Source organism: Erinaceus europaeus, chromosome 4 (genome assembly GCF_950295315.1).
Source record: "Erinaceus europaeus chromosome 4, mEriEur2.1, whole genome shotgun sequence".
Classification (NCBI taxonomy): Eukaryota; Metazoa; Chordata; class Mammalia; order Eulipotyphla; family Erinaceidae; genus Erinaceus; species Erinaceus europaeus.
The window spans coordinates 139,146,511-139,164,434 of record NC_080165.1 but is presented as its reverse complement, the minus strand read 5'-3'; the positions used below and the strand labels follow the sequence as shown (position 1 = coordinate 139,164,434).

General features: G+C 40.8%; 1 protein-coding gene across 2 annotated transcripts in view; it reads right to left on the bottom strand.

The window, feature by feature from the left end:
• The window catches only part of LAMA4 (laminin subunit alpha 4), a 169,362-nt gene extending 151,908 nt beyond the window's left edge, over positions 1-17,454 (bottom strand). For both annotated transcript variants that reach the window (XM_060190602.1, XM_060190603.1), the window contains exon 1: positions 16,956-17,454. In XM_060190602.1, the coding sequence (XP_060046585.1) occupies positions 16,956-17,135 (180 nt within the window). In that variant the 5' untranslated portion in view covers positions 17,136-17,454. The remainder of the gene's footprint in view (positions 1-16,955) is intronic.
• Positions 17,455-17,924: the final 470 nt, after the last annotated feature.

Here is a 17,924-nt window from a genome sequence, read left to right as displayed (position 1 = left end):
CACAAGGATCCCTGTTCAAGGCCCTGGTCTCCACCTGCAGGCGGAAAACTTCATGAGTGGTGAAGCAGGGCTGTAGGTGTCTCTGTTCTCTGTCTATCTTCCCCGCCCCTCTCAGTTTCTTTCTGTCTTTATCCAATAATAAATAAATAAAATATTTTTTTTACAAAAGTTACTAAGTAGTAGGCCTTATGTTAAGGGGTCTTCAGAGAGATTATTTTCCCAGTGATGGAATGCATTTCTGTAAACATCATTAGCACCTTTACTTTCTTCCTCTCCTTGCCTGCCAGACATGACAAGTCATCTTGACAGTGTCTCTGTGATGACTCCTGCAACTGTTGTTCCCTTTTCAGGGCACAGTTAGCATCCACACCCCGGTCTCCTTACTCCCCTGTCTGACTCCAGGCTCTCTATTACATACTGCCCAGTCCACTCAGTAGCACATGTCTGAAGAACATCTATGAAGCACAGTTTTCACTGGGTTTATCTTCTCCTCTGCCTGATTTCTCCAAAGGTTCCCTGTTATTAAGTTCTACCAACTGGGACTCCGTCCCTGTGTAAAAGAAACCTGGTGTCTTTCGTCTGTATCTTCCTCTCCCTTGAGATTGAAATTTCCTCAATCTCAGAGATCTAACTCTCCCAAAACGGTGTCTGTGAACTGCCCATAAGGAGTGGACTTTTCTTCTAAGCTCTCTAATAGAAGTTTGATGACACCCTGTTTACGTGTATTACAGGATTAACATACTTGCTGTATGTTATACATTTCTTTGTGTTTCCTTTGCCTTCATAGGACACATGATGGTACACAAGGAGGTGATATGGAGGTCTGACATAATGTTTTCAGATATCTAATTTAAATTAATGTTGACATACCCATAAAATAAAGTGAGATATTTGACTTTTGTGTTCATTTTTTGCTTTGGGTTGATATTAATCATAGCATTGATTCTCTTATTCACACAGAAATTCTCTTTTGCAATTATCAGTTATTTGCTTCATTTACAAAAATGAGATACTGGGGGACAGGTTGATACTAGGGGACAGGTTGATACTGGGGGACACGTGGTTGAGTTCACATGTTACAGTGTGTAAGGACCCAGGTTCAAGCTCCTGGTCCCCACCTGCAGAGGGAGAGCTTCACGAATGATGAAGTAGGGCTGCAGATGTCTATCTCGCTCCTTCTCTATCACCCCCTTCCCTCTCAATTTCTAGCTGTCTCTATCCAACAAATAAAGATTATAAAAAAATTTAAAAAATGAGATATTGTTTAATGCATTTTACTTGAAAGGTATTATGAACTCAATTATGTTTATCAAATTTCATGGTGAAACCCTGGTGCCTACTATGATTATATCTGAACTTATGGCTTATAAGGAGGTATTAAGTTTGAATGAGGTCATAGGATATGGCATTCATCTAATAGAACTGTTGTCTTTATAAGAAGAGGAAGAGAAACTGCCCCATCCACACCCCGTATAAAGACATGAAGGCTATGTGAGGACATAGAGAGAAAGAAGAGACAGAAATCTATAAGCCAGAAGAAAAATCGCATCAGAAATGAATCCTGCCAACGCCTTGGTTCTAGCTTCCAGAACTGAAAAAAGTAAGCAAGTTTTATGTAAATCACCCAATCTCTACCATTTAGTTTCACAGGCTGTAGTAGACTAATAAACTAATAAACTAATAAACCGGGCAAAATTCTCCCAAACATAAGGCTTAGAGGGAGAGGAGGCATTGCGGCTCCAGATAGACTATGACCCACATAGTCAACGACTGCCACCTCTCCAGATTCAAAGGAGGTCTCGTAACTTTACATCAGGCTCAACCTGACGCTGTTGACTGGCTACGGAAGAAGGGCAAACGCTAGAAGAAGAAGAAGGCAGGGGCATTTGAGAGCCACTACTTGTCTCCTGGGTTAACAATGGACTTCAAGTTAACTGTCATCTCTTAGTTCAGGAGGGCCGAGACTACTTGCTCCAGATGAAATCATCAGGGCCTTGCATTGCACCTCTCAGCACTCTGCTCTTAATCAGTATATGTGCTGAAGAAAGAACTCACTCACTGGCTCAGCAGTGGATATTTCTTTGCCATGTGTGCCATCCATGGCACCCCACAGCATTCATTCTCCACAGAATCAGTGCTGTCGTTTCTTTCCCTCTCTCTGCCTTTCTCTCTCTGAAAGTTCGCCCAGAGTGGTATAGTCCTGCAGAGTGACAAAAAAAAAAAAAACCAGAAAAGCAAGCAAGAACTCAGTTTGAGAGATATTTTCTACAATGTTTGAAAATGTATAGAAGAGAAGTCAATAGCCGGGGTCAGGCAGTAGTACAGCGGGTTAAGTGCACATGGCGCAAAGCACAAGGACAGGCGTAAGGATCCCTGTTTGAGTCCCCAGCTCCCCACCTGCCGGGGAATTGTTTCATGAGCATTGAAGCAGGTCTGCAGGTGTCTATCTTTCTCTCTCCCCTTCTCTGTCTTTCCCTCCTCTCTGTCTTTCCCTCCTCTCTTGATTTCTCTGTCCTATCCAACAACGATGACATCAATAACAAATAATAATAACTGCAAAGATTAAAAAAAAAATAAAAGGATGGAGGGTAGATAGCATAATGCTTATGCAAACAGACTGTCATGCCTGAGGCTCCAGAGTCCCAGGTTCAATCCCCCCACACCACCATAAGCCAGATCTGAGCAGTGGTCTGGTTAAAAAAAAAAAAAAAGGGCAACAAAAGGGGAAAAAAAATGACCTCGTGGAGCAGTGGATTCCTGGTGCACCACCAATAACCCTGGAGGCAAAAAAAAAAAAAAAGAAGTCAGTAGCTTATTTTTCTTTTAGCTTTTGTATCCTTTCCATTACTACACCCCTGGTTCTTGTTTCTTAGTTTTAATTTGTTTTTATTATCGGATAAACACAGAGAAATTAAGAGGGGTGGGGGAGATAGAAAGGGAGAGAAGCTTGCGAAGCTTTCCCCACTGTAGGTGGAGACCAGGGGCTTAAACCTGGGTCCTTGTAATGTGTAGCCTCAACCAGGTGCGCCACCATCTGGCCCTTGTTTTTGTTTTTAAATTTTTATTTATAAAAAGGAAACGCTGACAAAAACCATAGGATAAGAGAGGTACAACTCCACACAATTCCCACCACTAGAACACCATATCCCCTCTCCTCCCCTGATAGTTTTTCTATTCTTTATCTCTCTGAGAGTATGGACCCAGGATTATTGTGAGATGCAGAAGGTGGGAGGTCTGGCTTCTGTAATTGCTTCCAGAATGAACATGGGCATTGACAAGTCGATCCATACTCCTAGTCTGCCTCTCACTTTCCCTAGTGGGGTGGGGTTCGGGGGAAGCTGGGCTCCAGGACATATTCGTGAGGTCATCTGCCCAGGAAGTCCAGTTGGCATCATGTTAGCATCTGGAACCTGGTGGCTGAAAAAAAGAGTTAACATATAGAGCCAAAAAAAAAAATTGTTGACTAATCATGAACCTAAAGGCCAGAAAAATCCATATGAAGAGTTGGGGGCGGGGTTCTATTTTGTAGATAGTAGTCCTATTTTGGTTGTATTCCAAAGAGCCCATGACTATACTATTTTTTTTTTTTTAACCAAAGTACTGCTCAGCTCTGGTTTATGGTGGTGAGAGGTGGTGGAGTCTGGGACTTTGAAGCCTCAGGCATGAGTCTCTTTGCATAACCATTATGCTATGGCTCTCACCCAACCTCATTCTTAAATTGCCATTTGTGGAGAAGGAAAATACCTACTGTATCTATCTATGCTTCCACCCAATCTTCCTTTGAGTAACATAATTAGTTTAATCATTTCCCCTCAAATCCTGATTTTACTACATTTTATGTTCTTCCCTATCCTTCTCCTCCGCCCCTTCTTTAGTTTTAAAAGTTCAAAGTAAATTTAGGATTCTGTGGAAGTGACTAATGCTTAGCATAACTGGAGACACACTATGAGCATATATATTCAGAAATCATAATCATGTTGACTTATACTTCTGTTATGTCTAGAGAAGTTCCCATTGTGATGTAGATGATTGTGTTAATTTTCTCTATAATTAAAAAAAAGGTAAAAGGCTAAATATGTCAATAACTTAAATGATATCTATTTTTTTTTAACCAGAGCACTGCTCAGCTCTGGTTTATGGTTGTGTAGGGGATTGAACCTGGGATACTGGAGCCTCAGGCAAGAGAGTCTCTTTATATAGCCATTATGCTAACTACTCACCACCTTTACATGATATCTATAGACCCAACAAGTGCTAAAATAAGTGTGACTGCCTGAATAGTATTCAGAAACCTTATTAACTAGACATTCTGAGATTTAGTTGCATAGTACTAGGGGATCATTGTAAGACAAAGATCAAGAGTTTGGAGTCAGATGACTATGACTTTGGGTAAGTTATTTAACTTCTAGATGACTCACTTTCCTCACCTATAAGTTGATATTAAAGTGAGTGTCTTCCTCACTATGCTCTAAAAAAAAAAAAAGCAAATTAATAAGACACATAAAGTATTTAGAATCATTACTAGAACAAAGACATTGTTAAGGAATTAAAGTTCAAACACTCTTAGTAACCAGTTAGGTATTTCAAATAGGCTCAGGGATCATTACCTTTTTTAAACTACTTATTTTTATTTTATCTCCATTGGGATTAACACCGGGGTTCAGTACCTGTGCAGCAAATCTACCACTCCCAGTAGCCATATTTTTCTCCTCACCACCCTCCCCCTCTTCTTTATATGATAGGACAGAGAGGAGAGAGGGAGATGAAGAGGGAGAAAGAGACATTCAAAACACTGCTTCATCACTTGTGAAACTTCCCCCTGTAGGAGGGGACTGGGGATTTGAATCCAGGTTCTTGCACATGTACTCAACTGGTGTAGCACCGTCCGGCCCAAGCATAATTGTCTCATAAAGCTGTTGTAACACACCAATCAAGGTGACTCTCAGAGCACAGACTGTACCAGAGAAGCCTGGAGAACGGCAGGAGAATAAAGTGGCCTTTTCTAATATACAGATGCTGGCTTAGGGGCACATGTCTGCAGAACTTCATCATTCTAGAAAGACCTTGGCAATTTGGTTTCAGTATCTCTGTAGCTAGGACACAGACTATACTCCTCAGTCCGTCCCTGAAGACAAATTATCCTGGGTCAGAAAGTCTCCCGTTAGAAAGACAACCACCACAATCCCACCCTTTCTTGAAGAGCCTGAACAACACCCTATTTTAAGCAGATTCCACAAGTAAATTCTTTCCCTGCTGTCCCCCGCTCCAAGTAAGCACAGTCTTCAATGTTGCTGTTTCTCAAACTTGGCTGGGAAATAGATAGGAAGAAGAAACCTTCCATCTTACTTCATGGCTTACCTGAGCACCTACTATGTTACTATGTAGGCTATGGCTCAGGAGGTGAAGGTTACCTCCTAAGCTCCTTTGATGCTCTGAAGCAGTAGTTTGATTACTCCTCTTTCCTCCCAACTCTAAAGTACACCATTTCACCTTTTTAGAGCCTGGCCCTAACACCTGGGCAAGTTCAGTTCCCCCACTAGCCTCACACTATCATGATTTGATTTTTTTTTTGTGTGTGTGTGTTTCTGGGGCCTTACCATACACAATTTCACTGCTAAGTGCTGATTTTTTCATCCATCCATCCATCCATCCATCCATTTAGAATTAGAGAAACTTCACAGCTCTGAGCCCACCCTCAATGCATTGGTAGTAACCTCTCTGTGTGGCACTGGAGTTCCAGTTTGGGTCTCAAGGAAAGACAGGTGAACTGTTTCTCTAGCCTTGATTTTATGCTTCAGGACTCCCTATATCGTAAAGGTTTACTGTGTCTCCACTCATAATTAAAAAAATATTTCATTTATATATTAATGAGAAAGATAGGAGGAGAGAAAGAACCAGGCATCACTCTGGTACGTGTGTTCCCATGGATCAAACTCGGGACCTCATGCTTGAGAGTCCAATGCTTTATACACGGCACTGCCTCCCAGACCACGATTCACAGTTTCTTAAGTCCAATCAAGTTTCTCCCAGTCCAGCTACAATTTAAGAGGTCAGTGCTCCTCATACTGTGCAAATAACCTTGTAGTGTGCAGATAAGCAACCTGGGGACTAGGTGAGAGGATACACTCTGGTTCAGGTGTGGGATCTGCCTCAGGTTCTGCATCTCTAGCATATGCCCATCTCTAACATATTCTGATGCTGTTGTAGTTGGGCCACTGGATTTGAGACTATTTGAAATCTTTTCCCCCAAAGGCAGGAATTAGCATTCACACACTGGGGAAGGTTCTCTCACATACAGATAATTCTGATTTCCTTTAAAGCTCCTCAAAATAGTTACTTTCAAGTATGACGTTCTGTCCAATCCGAAGCAGGGTTGACTATCCAAACTCCCATTCTAGACCTAACCAGTTCTATGACCTCTTTGATTTAGCAACCTAACTTTCTAGGTATGATATAGTTATGCTTCTAACAGTAACCACCCATTTCTGTATTTAAACAGCTCTTCATGCAGAATTCTGTGCAATAGAGCCTTCAGGGCTTACCTCTTCTGAAGAGAGTTTCAGGATGCCTCTGCCATTGATATCACAAGCGTCAGTGCCAAAGGAACACAGAATGAGGTGATTATTCACGAACCACAATGAATCACAAACCTATCTCCATATATTTCAGACTATTCAGTCTCCAAATGTTGGGCAGTCAGCATCTCACCTGTGGTCTGGGGATTGAGAAAATCATAGGCAACAGAAACACTCTTCTGTCCTCAGGACTGCTGTCAAATCAGCAGGAAGAGAGGTAACACTTAGGGCTTTTTAGATGATCATATTCATTATGGGGACACACACACACTGTGACAACGAAGCCTGAAACTTACAGTGAAATAACTTTACTGTGGAAGAAATTTTAAGAGACAATTTTGAGCACCTTACTCTCGAGTTTGTTTTCTGGCCCTCTATAGTCATTTGGGATTTAGTCATTCATTTAGTCATTCTACAGCCTTATCCTCCCAGCATATGAGACTCACTAGACATGTTTCTTGCCTTCTGCTGGAGTCTATACTATGCATTTCTTTGGGCAGACATCTGGCTTTACAGAACTGCTTCATTCACTCCACCATGTTTAGATATTTTCTGCAAGTAGGCAACAGTAGGGTGTGTAACAGTAGCATATGAGCCAAGTCTTACATCTTTGATCTCGAGACATTAATTTCAAAATTATGCACAAAGTTTGCACTGTGTATGAGTCTTTTTAGCTGTATAATGCCTAAATGACTGGACTGATTTCTTTCTTTTTAAAAATATTTATTTATTTATTCCCTTTTGTTGCCCTTGTTTTTTATTGTTGTTGTAGTTATTGTTGTTATTGATGTCGTTGTTGGATAGGACAGAGAGAAATTGAGAGAGGAGGGGAAGACAGAGGGGGGAGAGTAAGATACACACCTGCAGACCTACTTCTCCACCTGTGAAGTGACTCCCCTGCAGATGGGGAATTGGACTGATTTCTAAGAGAACTAAGATGGTTACTTACAGGGACCAATTTCAATTAGTTAAGGCAGAGATTAAATGCAAGTGCTAATACAGTTCATTATGTTAGGAGATTTCTCCAATTCATAAGCTTTCTACAGAGTCATAAATGTAGTTACTTTATTCAACTTAGCTAAGTGTTAGATTTCAAGTTTCCATGATAACACAGTATGAAACTAGGAAAGTACAGGAAGTGAAAAGAGGGCTATATTAAATATCACTCAAGGCAGATTTGCCCACCTTTTTCTATTAACAAAAAAATCAGAAATGGCTTCTTCATGCATCCTTCCTTTATGTATAGGGTTCAAGCTTTAATATGGACATTTTTCCCACTACTATTCAGCCTTGGAATGCTGTTTCCCCAAGTTTCTCATGATAAAAAGACTCAGATGTAGAGCCCAACTGCTGGCAGCTGAATTTCATTATGACTCTGATGGGAAACTCAAGTTGGAATTACAAACATCTGTGGTTAAACTTCCCTTTAGTAAACCATTTCCCAGAACTTAACTTTACCACACTAGGAGTAAAAAAAGAAAAACAGTTGAAGAAAGAATGTTGTTCTTTGATGATAAATGCAGTAGTAGATATTTAAACTTTATTCTACATGGTCACTATAACTCAATGGACTATAGAAGAGTTAGTGTGTGTGTGTGTGTGTGTGTGTGTGTGTGTGTGTGCTTAAGCAAGTATTAGGAAGTGCTGAATTTTGGAATCCAAGGAGCTGGTGGCAATTTGATTTTAATAGTTTCTTATTAATCAAATGTTTCAATACTATGCCTGCTTATGAGTATAATCATATAGTTTATTAGAGTAAAAAAGAAACTGAAAAGAAGGGAGAGATTTTAGCACTGAATGTGACCTTTGCTGTCGTTATTGTTTAATCCTTTCACAATTTACGAAACATTCATTTCTTCCTTCCTTCCTTCCTTCCTTCCTTCCTTCCTTCCTTCCTTTTTCTTTTTTAATACCAGAGCACTACTCATTTCTGGCTTCTGGTGATTTGGGGGGTTGAACCTGGGACTTTGGAGTCTCAGGCCTGAGAGTCTCTTTGCATAACCATTATGCTATCTACCCCCACTTCAGAAAACATTCATTTCATGGTCTGGGAGCTGGCACATTGGATAAAGCAGTGGACTCTCAAGCATGAGATCCTGAGTTCAATCCCCATTAGCACATGTACAAGAGTGATGTCTGGCTCTTTCTCTCTCCTCCTATGTTTCTCATTAATAAATAAATAAATAAATAAATAAGTAAATAAAAACTTAAAAAAAAAAGAAAACATTCATTTCTAACTGCTTAAATCATCCTTAAACTAGCTAAAAGAAAATAGTGAAGCAACTTGCTCACTTGCACAGAGTGCTGCTTTGCCATGCACATAACTCAGGTTCAGAACTGGCCCTCACTGTATTGGAGAAAGCTTTGGGTGGTCTGGGAGGTGGTGCAGTGGATAAAGTACTGGACTCTCAAGCATGAGGTCCCTAGTTCAATCCCTGGCAGCACATGTACCAAAGTGATGTCTGGTTATTTCTCTCTCCTCCTATATTTCTCATTAATAAATGAATAAATCTTAAAAAAAAAAAAAAGAAAGAAAGAAAGCTTTGGTGGTCTTTTTCACTCAAAGTCAAAGGCAATGAAGGACAGAGAGAGAAAACTAAGGGCTGATTCTGAGTGAAGCAATACATATATAACTTTACAACTATTTTGTAAGGTCAATGTATTTTCTATATGTTTTATGAAAAAGGGAATGGAATCTCTTAAAGATGAACTAATTTGCTTGAGTCAAATAGCTAGAAAATAGTGGAATTCAACTAGGCAACACATCTGTCTGGCAGAATGCCACACTCAGTCTTTGGTGAAAGGTGAATGTTAAATATTTGTGAAGCAGACCACAAATAAACAGCTCTAGGGCTGAATCAGGTCATCAGATGTACATAGCCCCCGGGGTATTAAAAATATTAAGTCGGCGATTTCAGCTGGGAACCCAGACTCTACCTTGTCTTAAACAAAAGAACTCCAACCCTGAGAAATGGTAGCTCCTCTCTTGCTGCCCCAGGCCCAACCATTCATGAGATGGGTTCCACATACCATGCCAGATTAACACATTTATATATCTTATTTATTGTCTGAACTCTGTCAGATTCTGATCTTTAAAATTTTCGAGCATATGTTCAGCAACTTCATTTCAAAGTATTTTACCACATCCCTCAACAAAGTTCAAATGAATACAGTGATCAACATCATTCACAGCACCGAAAAAGTAGGAACCACTCAAATGCTCATCAACACATAGATGGATTATAATGGGATATACACTACAAAAACATGCAGCTTTAAAAAGGAAGAAAGTTTCATCGCAACACGGATGAACCTTAAAGACATCACACTAAAAACACATAAGCCAGAAACAAAAGAACCGACAAAAAGACCATTCATTCCATTTATGAGATCTCTAGAGTGGCACAATCTAGAGAATCTACAAGAGAAATGGCAGTTGCCAAAGCTGGGGGGGGGGGGGGGGGAAGGTAATGAGGAATTAATGTTTGACGAGTACGGCGTTTCACTTTGAGAAAATGAATACTTTTTAGAGATGGTTGACAATGATAACTGCTTAACTAGATGAACATACTTAAGACTACTGAAATCGACACTAAATGGGAACTTTTATGTTATTTGCATTCTAGCCCACCCCCCAAATAATAATCCTTCCTTTTGTTAAAGCAGAGAACTCCCCCCAGCAAGTTTATAATCCTGCTTTGGATTCTCTTCACCTAATAATCTAAAGCAGAATGTCAGGAGCTTCTAATATAGACAGCAGCAGCATGTGGAGGAAGCATACTAGAATATATTTTAAAATGGAAAATAATAAAGAAGAAATCCATATATATATATGAAGCCCAGTTATATACTGGGAGAAAGAGGATGGGATTTGGAAATTTAGGGTCAAGTACTCTCCAAATATCAGTTTTCTCATCTGTAAAATAGGTATAGATTTCACTACTGTGTGTTAAAAAGATAACACAAGGGGGCTGTGTGGTGGGGCACTGGCTGAGTGCACATTTAACAATACGCAAGGACCCGAGTTCAAGCCCTGGGTCCCAACCTGCAGGGAAAGCTTTGCAAGTGGTGAAGCAGTGCTGCAGATGTCTCCCCCTGTCTCTCTCCCTCTCTATCACCCCTCCCCTCTTGATTCCTGGCTGTCTCTATCCAATAAATAAAGGAAAAAAATTTAAAATAAAAAAATTAAAAGATAACACAGGTATGTTATCTTTCTAGGGCATGGTAGCACCTAGAAAGCTGCTGCTTTCTATCCCTCCTGCTGCCTACTTTATTACTCTGTGCATGACAGGGCCCAATTTTTGTTCAATGGATGAATATTAAGTGAATGAAATAATGGCCCTATGCCAAAAGGTTCAAATTACCCAAGCTGATGTATGGCTCTTTCTCTCTCCTCCTATGTTTCTCATAAATAAATAAATAAATAAATTAATTAAAAACTTAAAAAAAAAAAGAAAAGAAAACATTCATTTCTAACTGCTTAAATCATCCTATAAAAGTTTACAATTTTTTGGAAAAGTTAAATAACAATATTCTTCATGTCTAGTGTTGGCTAAAATCTAAATTTACAAATGAAAGTCAGAACCAATTACATGTATAGAATAAATAAAATATTCCATTTCTTTCCACCATGTGTGATTAAAAGACTAGATGCAAGAGTGTGTGGGAAGTTATCTGCATTCTCTGCCAATCCTCAGACTTTAGGAAGCTTCATGCGAGGCATCTGGTAAGGACTGCATAAATGACCTCACGTTGTTATTTTTAAAAACATGGTGCCAAGGAGTGACCTAGGGAGCTCCTGTGTGCACTTCCACTGAGTGGCCTCCACAGTCTATTTTATTAGTATTTATTTTTTAAGTTCAATAATCGAGACTGAAAGGACAAAGAGACACCAAAGCACTGCTCCACCATCCAGAGAGTTCCCTCAGTTGTTACCTATAGTATTTCCAAGTGGTGCCGGGAAATGAAGTCTAACTTCTCATGATACAGAGCATATACTTTACCAGCCATCTGACCTCTCAGGTCCAGTTTAAAGAGCTTCCTTCCTTCCCTTCTTGCTTTCTTTCTTTTTTCCTTTCATTCTCTTTCTTTCTCTCTTTGTTTCTTCTTGCTAATATAATTTAAGGAAATGTATTTATTTATGCAATGAGAGTGACAGAGAGGACAGAGTACCGCTCCAGCATATGTGGTGTGGAGGACTGAATCCTGAGCTTCATGTCTCCTACAGTGAGGTAACTGCTCTACCAGCTGAGCTCTCTGCTGACCCCGCACACCATTTTATGTATCTTGCTTTGGAGAAATCCTTCAAAGTTCCACTCAGATGATCTGTGCTTGTAATTATTGACTTAACCACCTTTCTCCTAGATGCCCCTGCACCACTGAATTCTTTATAAAAGCATTAACTATGCCTATTACCTGGGAGGATACCTGGGTGAATTCTCTGTACCTGTTTCCAAGTTTCCAAAAGGGGAAACTAATGATACCAGCCAAACTGTGTTGTCTTGAGGGCCAAAGGCCAACTCACTGAAATTGCTTAGACCAATGTCTAGCATGTGATACTCAATGAGCATTCACTATAAGCCACTTATTCTTACTGTTACCATGACTATATTACAGTCTTCTTCTTTTTTTTTTTTCTTTTCTTTTTTTAACCAGAGCACTGATCAGCTCTGGCTTAGGGTAGTTGGGGAAGGGGGGAAATAGAACCTGGGACCTCAGAGCCTCAGGCATGAGAATCTCTTTGCATAATAACCATTATGCTATCTACCTCCCCATAGCTCCCCCTGCCCCTCCAGTCTTTCTAAAATGTTTCCAAGTTATCTTCTTTGGGAAGGAGGCGGTTATGGACTACTGATCAAGCTCAGGGGGAGTAATAATTTTTTTTTTTTCTCCACATTACCCACCCCTTACGAATTCCTCTAGATTTATATAGTGATCATGTACACATTTTTCTTTCCTAGATTGCTCACTTCATGAGAGTAAGAGCTAACTGCTGCTTTCTTTCTTTCTTTCTTTCTTTTTTTTTTTTAAAGATTTTATTTGATTATTAATGAGAAACATAGGAGAGATAAAGAGCCAGACATCACTCTGGTACATCTGCTGCCAGGGATTGAACTCAGGACCTCATGCTTGAGAGTCCACTGCTTTATCCACTGCGCCACCTCCTGGATCACCTAGCTGCTGCTTTCTATCCCTCCTGCTGCCTACTTTATTACTCTGTGCATGACAGGGCCCAATTTTTGTTCAATGGGTGAATATTAAGTGAATGAAATAATGGCCCTATGCCAAAAGGTTCAAATTACCCAGACTGTAGAATAACAATATAAAATGATAGCCCAGGCTTGTGCGTGGATGGAGGTCTCAAGTTCATTTTCAAAGTCCAGGACAAAGACAAAGAAAGAACAATTAGTAAAAGAGATTTAACTGTCTTTTACTATAACACCCTGCAATCCTTCACTGGCTGGGAACTTAATGTTGGAGCATGGAAGCACACATCAAAAGTGAGACGTCTATAGGAAAAAAAAAAAAAAACTTCAATATTAGTCTAAGTCACAGTACTGGTTTTTGTTGTTATTTCTTTGTTTTTGCAAGTAGGTTTTACAGAGTGTGGGGGTACACTTGCCTAAGTGGCCCCTGGGGGCACTGATCTGCTTGGAGGAAGGCTAACAGCAAGCAGCAGTTAATACTCAGGCAGGTTATTTGGACTTAAAATTCTCCTTTTTCCTTTTTCAAAGATATCAGCTCCACATTGTCAGTTACTTCCCTACTTTCTCAGGAGGGGTCCAAGGCGGTAACCTCACCGCCTCCCTCCACTTCCTACTGCCCAGTTCTTCAAGTAGAGATACCACATTCTCCTTCTTGGTCTTTGTGTGGCTTTTTCTAATCACTCAGTGTCAACCTTTAACCTAGTGTACTTGACCTTGCTTAACTGCCTCTTTCTTTGAGCAAGCCAGAAACCACTCCACCCAAAGTCTTTCAGATAGCCTCTCCCTGGGGGGTTGTTTCATCTGCATTTCTGTATTACCTCCAGTTCTTTCTCACAGCCCCAGGAATGGAGACTTCTGCCTAGTTTGACTTGCTGGGTGGGATGAAATGGAGGCGTCCAATGTAAAGTACCAGAATATTGAACAGTATTTTATCAAGCTGCTTAGTCCCTTTACCACTGTTCCATACCGACAGCCACTGCTCTCACTGCAAATGTAGCAATAACAGACTTAGTCAGTGGCTTGTATAATGGCAGAAGATGGACAAATGCCTTCTGTTAGCACAATTACCCATGGGCGTTTCTACCTTCAAAGTACTTGCTTCCTGGGGGAAGCTTAGATTTGTTTTTAGAAGAAAAAGAAGAGCCTTTCTTCTTGGTTAGATGTGCTCTTCATCCTTTTGTTCAACGTATACTTAGTGTATTTATTTTCCTAGCTCAACTGAGCATCAGAGCATGCTGGGCTTCCTGTCATAGGCTGAGGGCTCAGGGGACAGTGAACATAAGTCCTTTTTTGGAGGAGTCTGGGAAAGTCTTCGAAGGTCTTTTTATCAAGCACCTCCCATTTTTTTGTTGTTGTTGTGCAGAAATGAGGAATAGCCATTCATATAACTCCAACTCACATAAAATGGATGTATTTTTAGAATGTTTTCCCAGCCACATCTTAAACCGCCTACAAATAATAGTACGTGTCTGTGTTCTCTCTCTCTCTCTGCCTCTCTACATATAAATACAAACTACTGAAACTGAACTCTGTGGTGCAGTTATACTATGTTATTAAGTCTTGAGATTGTATTTGGTTTATGGTCTTCATGTTGGCTATAAAGAGCACAAGAAACCTGGGGTGGGGCACTGGCCATGCTGTGGGACCACAGGGTGACTGGAAGCATTATGTGAAACGATGCAGTGGGAACATGATTACTCCAATCCCACACTTTTACATCATATACTTGGACCCTTCTGGAGTGGGAAAGGGCTTCTTTCTATTTTCTTAAATCAAAGGCCTTAACTAGCATTCTGAATCAATTAGATTCTTGTAATATTAAACATTGAACTCACTGCAAGACATTCTTTCTGGCTAGAAGAATACAGACAAACAGAGATACAGCAATGCTGAGTAAAATAGTAAAGCAAAGTTCTGAGGAATATCCCCCAAATGAGGGTTTCTTTTAATTGAAGGACCCAGATACATTACAATTATGTTAACACCATTTGTGACTTTAGAGCATTTATACTGTGTCAGGACCCATGCTAAGCTATCTACATATTTTATTTGGTGTCATCTTAATAGCTGTTTGAATTGTGTACTGGATGTTAAGAACTTCTCTGAGCCTCAGTTTCTTCATCTGTAATTTAGGTAGTTATAACTTTGCCTATGGTCAAGCAATGAATAAGTTGAAATTTAAACCTGGGGCATCAGACTACAAAAGCCTGTCAACAAAAACACTCTACTATGCTGCCTTTCCATTAGTTTACTGAATGCATGAGTATATAAATTATGTGTTCAGGTAGGCTAGGAGCATAGCATAATGGTTATGCAAAAGACTTCTATGCCTGAGACTCTGAGATCCCAGGTTCATTCCCCTGTATCTTCATAATCCAGAGCTAAGCAATGCACTCATTTCTGTGTCTCTCTCATTAAAATTAAAAAAAAAATTACGTGCTCATGGTTACAAAGTTTCCTTAACAATAATTATTTTCCTACTTTTGTGGAGTAGACATTATTGTTATATCTATTTGTCTCTATAGAATTCACAGATAAAAATACAAGAAGACCAGATAAATTTGAATTTTGGATAAAAATGAATATTTTTATATAAATATATATCCCACACAATATCTGAAATACAACCCCAAATTTCTTTGCTGTTTCTATGAAACTGTGACTTAAGTGGGCATCTGTTCTTATCTGACAATGCTTCTGTTAAACCTAGCAATTCATGCTCAGCTTTCCATACTGAAAGCAACAGGTGGAAGTAATGTTTCCTGAGAGAGAATTCTGAGCCCCTAGAGAAGCAGTGTCTTCCTACAGCCAGAAGTCTCTCCTAGTGTGGCTTCTTCACATGCCTGAGTACAAAGTTGAACAGAAGCCAATTCCTACTCTTTTTCTCATATGAAGGTGACATTTTGTATCACAGTGAGAGGGTAACATACTTTTATCCTAGCCATCCCTCCCTTTGAGGGGAAAGGGTTTAGTTATGGTTAACTCCTGGAGAATGACATGCATACACCTTATTTTTATCAGTACTAATCAATAATATTAGTTTATATTAATAGTTAGTAGGAGAATCAACGATAAATCATCCATGTTTCAATGTTGTTAAGAAATGATATTTGATTCACTTAACTACTTTAGTTGTACAGTGGTTGTAACCATAGCTATAGGGCATGTGGGATGTGTTGTGTGTGTGTGTGTGTGTGTGTGTGTGTGTGTTTTGTTAAGCCAATTGTTCCTTCCTTTCCCATGAATTTAAGTGACTTCATTTTCCTCCTGCTTAGCATCTCCCACACACTGGGACATGTTCTGTCTGTTTCGACTCAGGAGGCTCTTAAATCACTTACTCTGAACTTGTCCCCCTTTGCCCAGTTTCTACACTGTGGGTATCCTTTCAACACAAATGTAGGACACTCCAAAGGTAGTGAGACAGCAATTCTTTGACTAAACATGGAGTCAGTAGCTTATTCTGATCACTTTTGTGTTGAGGATCGGCTTGATTGTCTTGGTAAATTCTTGTTTCTGGGATTTAGTGGCTTGTGCCTATTGAAGCAATCAGTCCTGCAGTTTCCTAAGACTTCTTTCATGATCCTGTCTCACACCCTCTTTGTCCCCTGATGCAAAAGACCTTGTTATGGAATTGGTGATAAAAGGATTGGCCCTGTAGGACTAATGTTCTAACATCACAGAGGGCCAGGAAGTCAGAGACGGGGCACACCTGTTTAAGAGCTGTGACTTGACATCACCCACTCTAGTAGGACATGGAAGTGGAAAAAAAAAAGTCACAGGTATGTGACTGCAACCCCAGGTGAGAGATTAGCAGGCTGATTGGGAGTTGGGCACTTGTGCCACTTTAAACTGTGACATGTCCTGAAGCCTCAACTTCTTTTTGTTTGTGTTTTTTTTTTTTTTTTTTTTACCAGAGCACTGCTCAGCTCTAGCTTATGGTGGAGCTGGGGACTGAACCTGGGACCTTTGGTGCATCAGACATGAAAGACTCTTGGCATAACCACTGTGCCGTATCCCCATCCTCAACTCTTAACATATCCAAATCCCAAACTGACCTGCTCCAAAAGTAACTGAGGGCAAACAGGGCAGGGAGGGAAAGAGGAGGGGCGAGAGACCGACAGAAGTGTGGCGGGCTCACCCAGACGCAGGTGATCAGGGCAAGGGGACACCGTACCTTGGCAGCTGGCTGCAGGCGGGGCTCGCTGGTCTCTGGGGGGTCTGGCCTGCCGATGGCTGTGCTCCCCTCAAAGTCAAAGGCAAAAGCGTGGTCACCTCTAGACACTGAGCTGGAGCAGGCAGCACCCCAGAGGAGGCAGAGAGGCAGGAGGCAGCGCCAGGCTGAGCTCAAAGCCATCTCTCTGCTGACATCCAACTGGGCTCTTGCAGGGACTCAGCTGTTGGTCTCCCTCGGCCGCCTGTGCCGTGTCCAGCTTCTTTTCCTTCTCAGTGTCTACAGCTTCCAGATGTGCGAACTCACAGCAGCCCAACCGAACAACTTCAACTTCTTCAAAAAAATGAGAGAGTAACTGAGAGCCTCTCTCTCTTTCTCCTGTTTTCCTCTCTCACTTTCTCTTTCTCTCCCAGGAGGAACCTACATATGGAGCTGAAAAACTGAGCATCAAAAGGAAGCTGGGATTGGAGAGAACCCCCGTCCTCGCTGGCCACCTCCTGTCCCGGCGGGTCTGTGCCGGTCTGGCTTCCTTCCCACAACCATTCACACCACTCCCTTTCTCTTCCCCCCTTTTTTTTTTTTTTTTTTTTTTTTTTTAACCTTCCACGTCCAGGCCCTCCCACTCCAAGTTGGCCTTTCAGAAGCAGGGTTGGCCTTTGCTTGTGATTCCCCCTCCCCTCTCAGTTTGGAGTCGCCCCCCCAGCCCCACCTCCGGGGGTGGGGTGGACACATGATGAATATTCAGCGTTTGTAATTGCTTCTTCACAACCTGTGTTTACTTAAGGTGCTGGAAGGCTTATCTCTATTTGTATAGATGTGAACAGGCTAGTTTACAGGAAAGTGAGTGGAAAGGGGATTCCAGAGCCAGGAATTAAGAGGCAGCTGCTATCAGATGGTAAGGGGCTGAGGGTACCCTCTTATCTTCAGTCAGGTCGCTCATTTTCTAGAGAAAGTTTTGCTTTACTTTTTTAT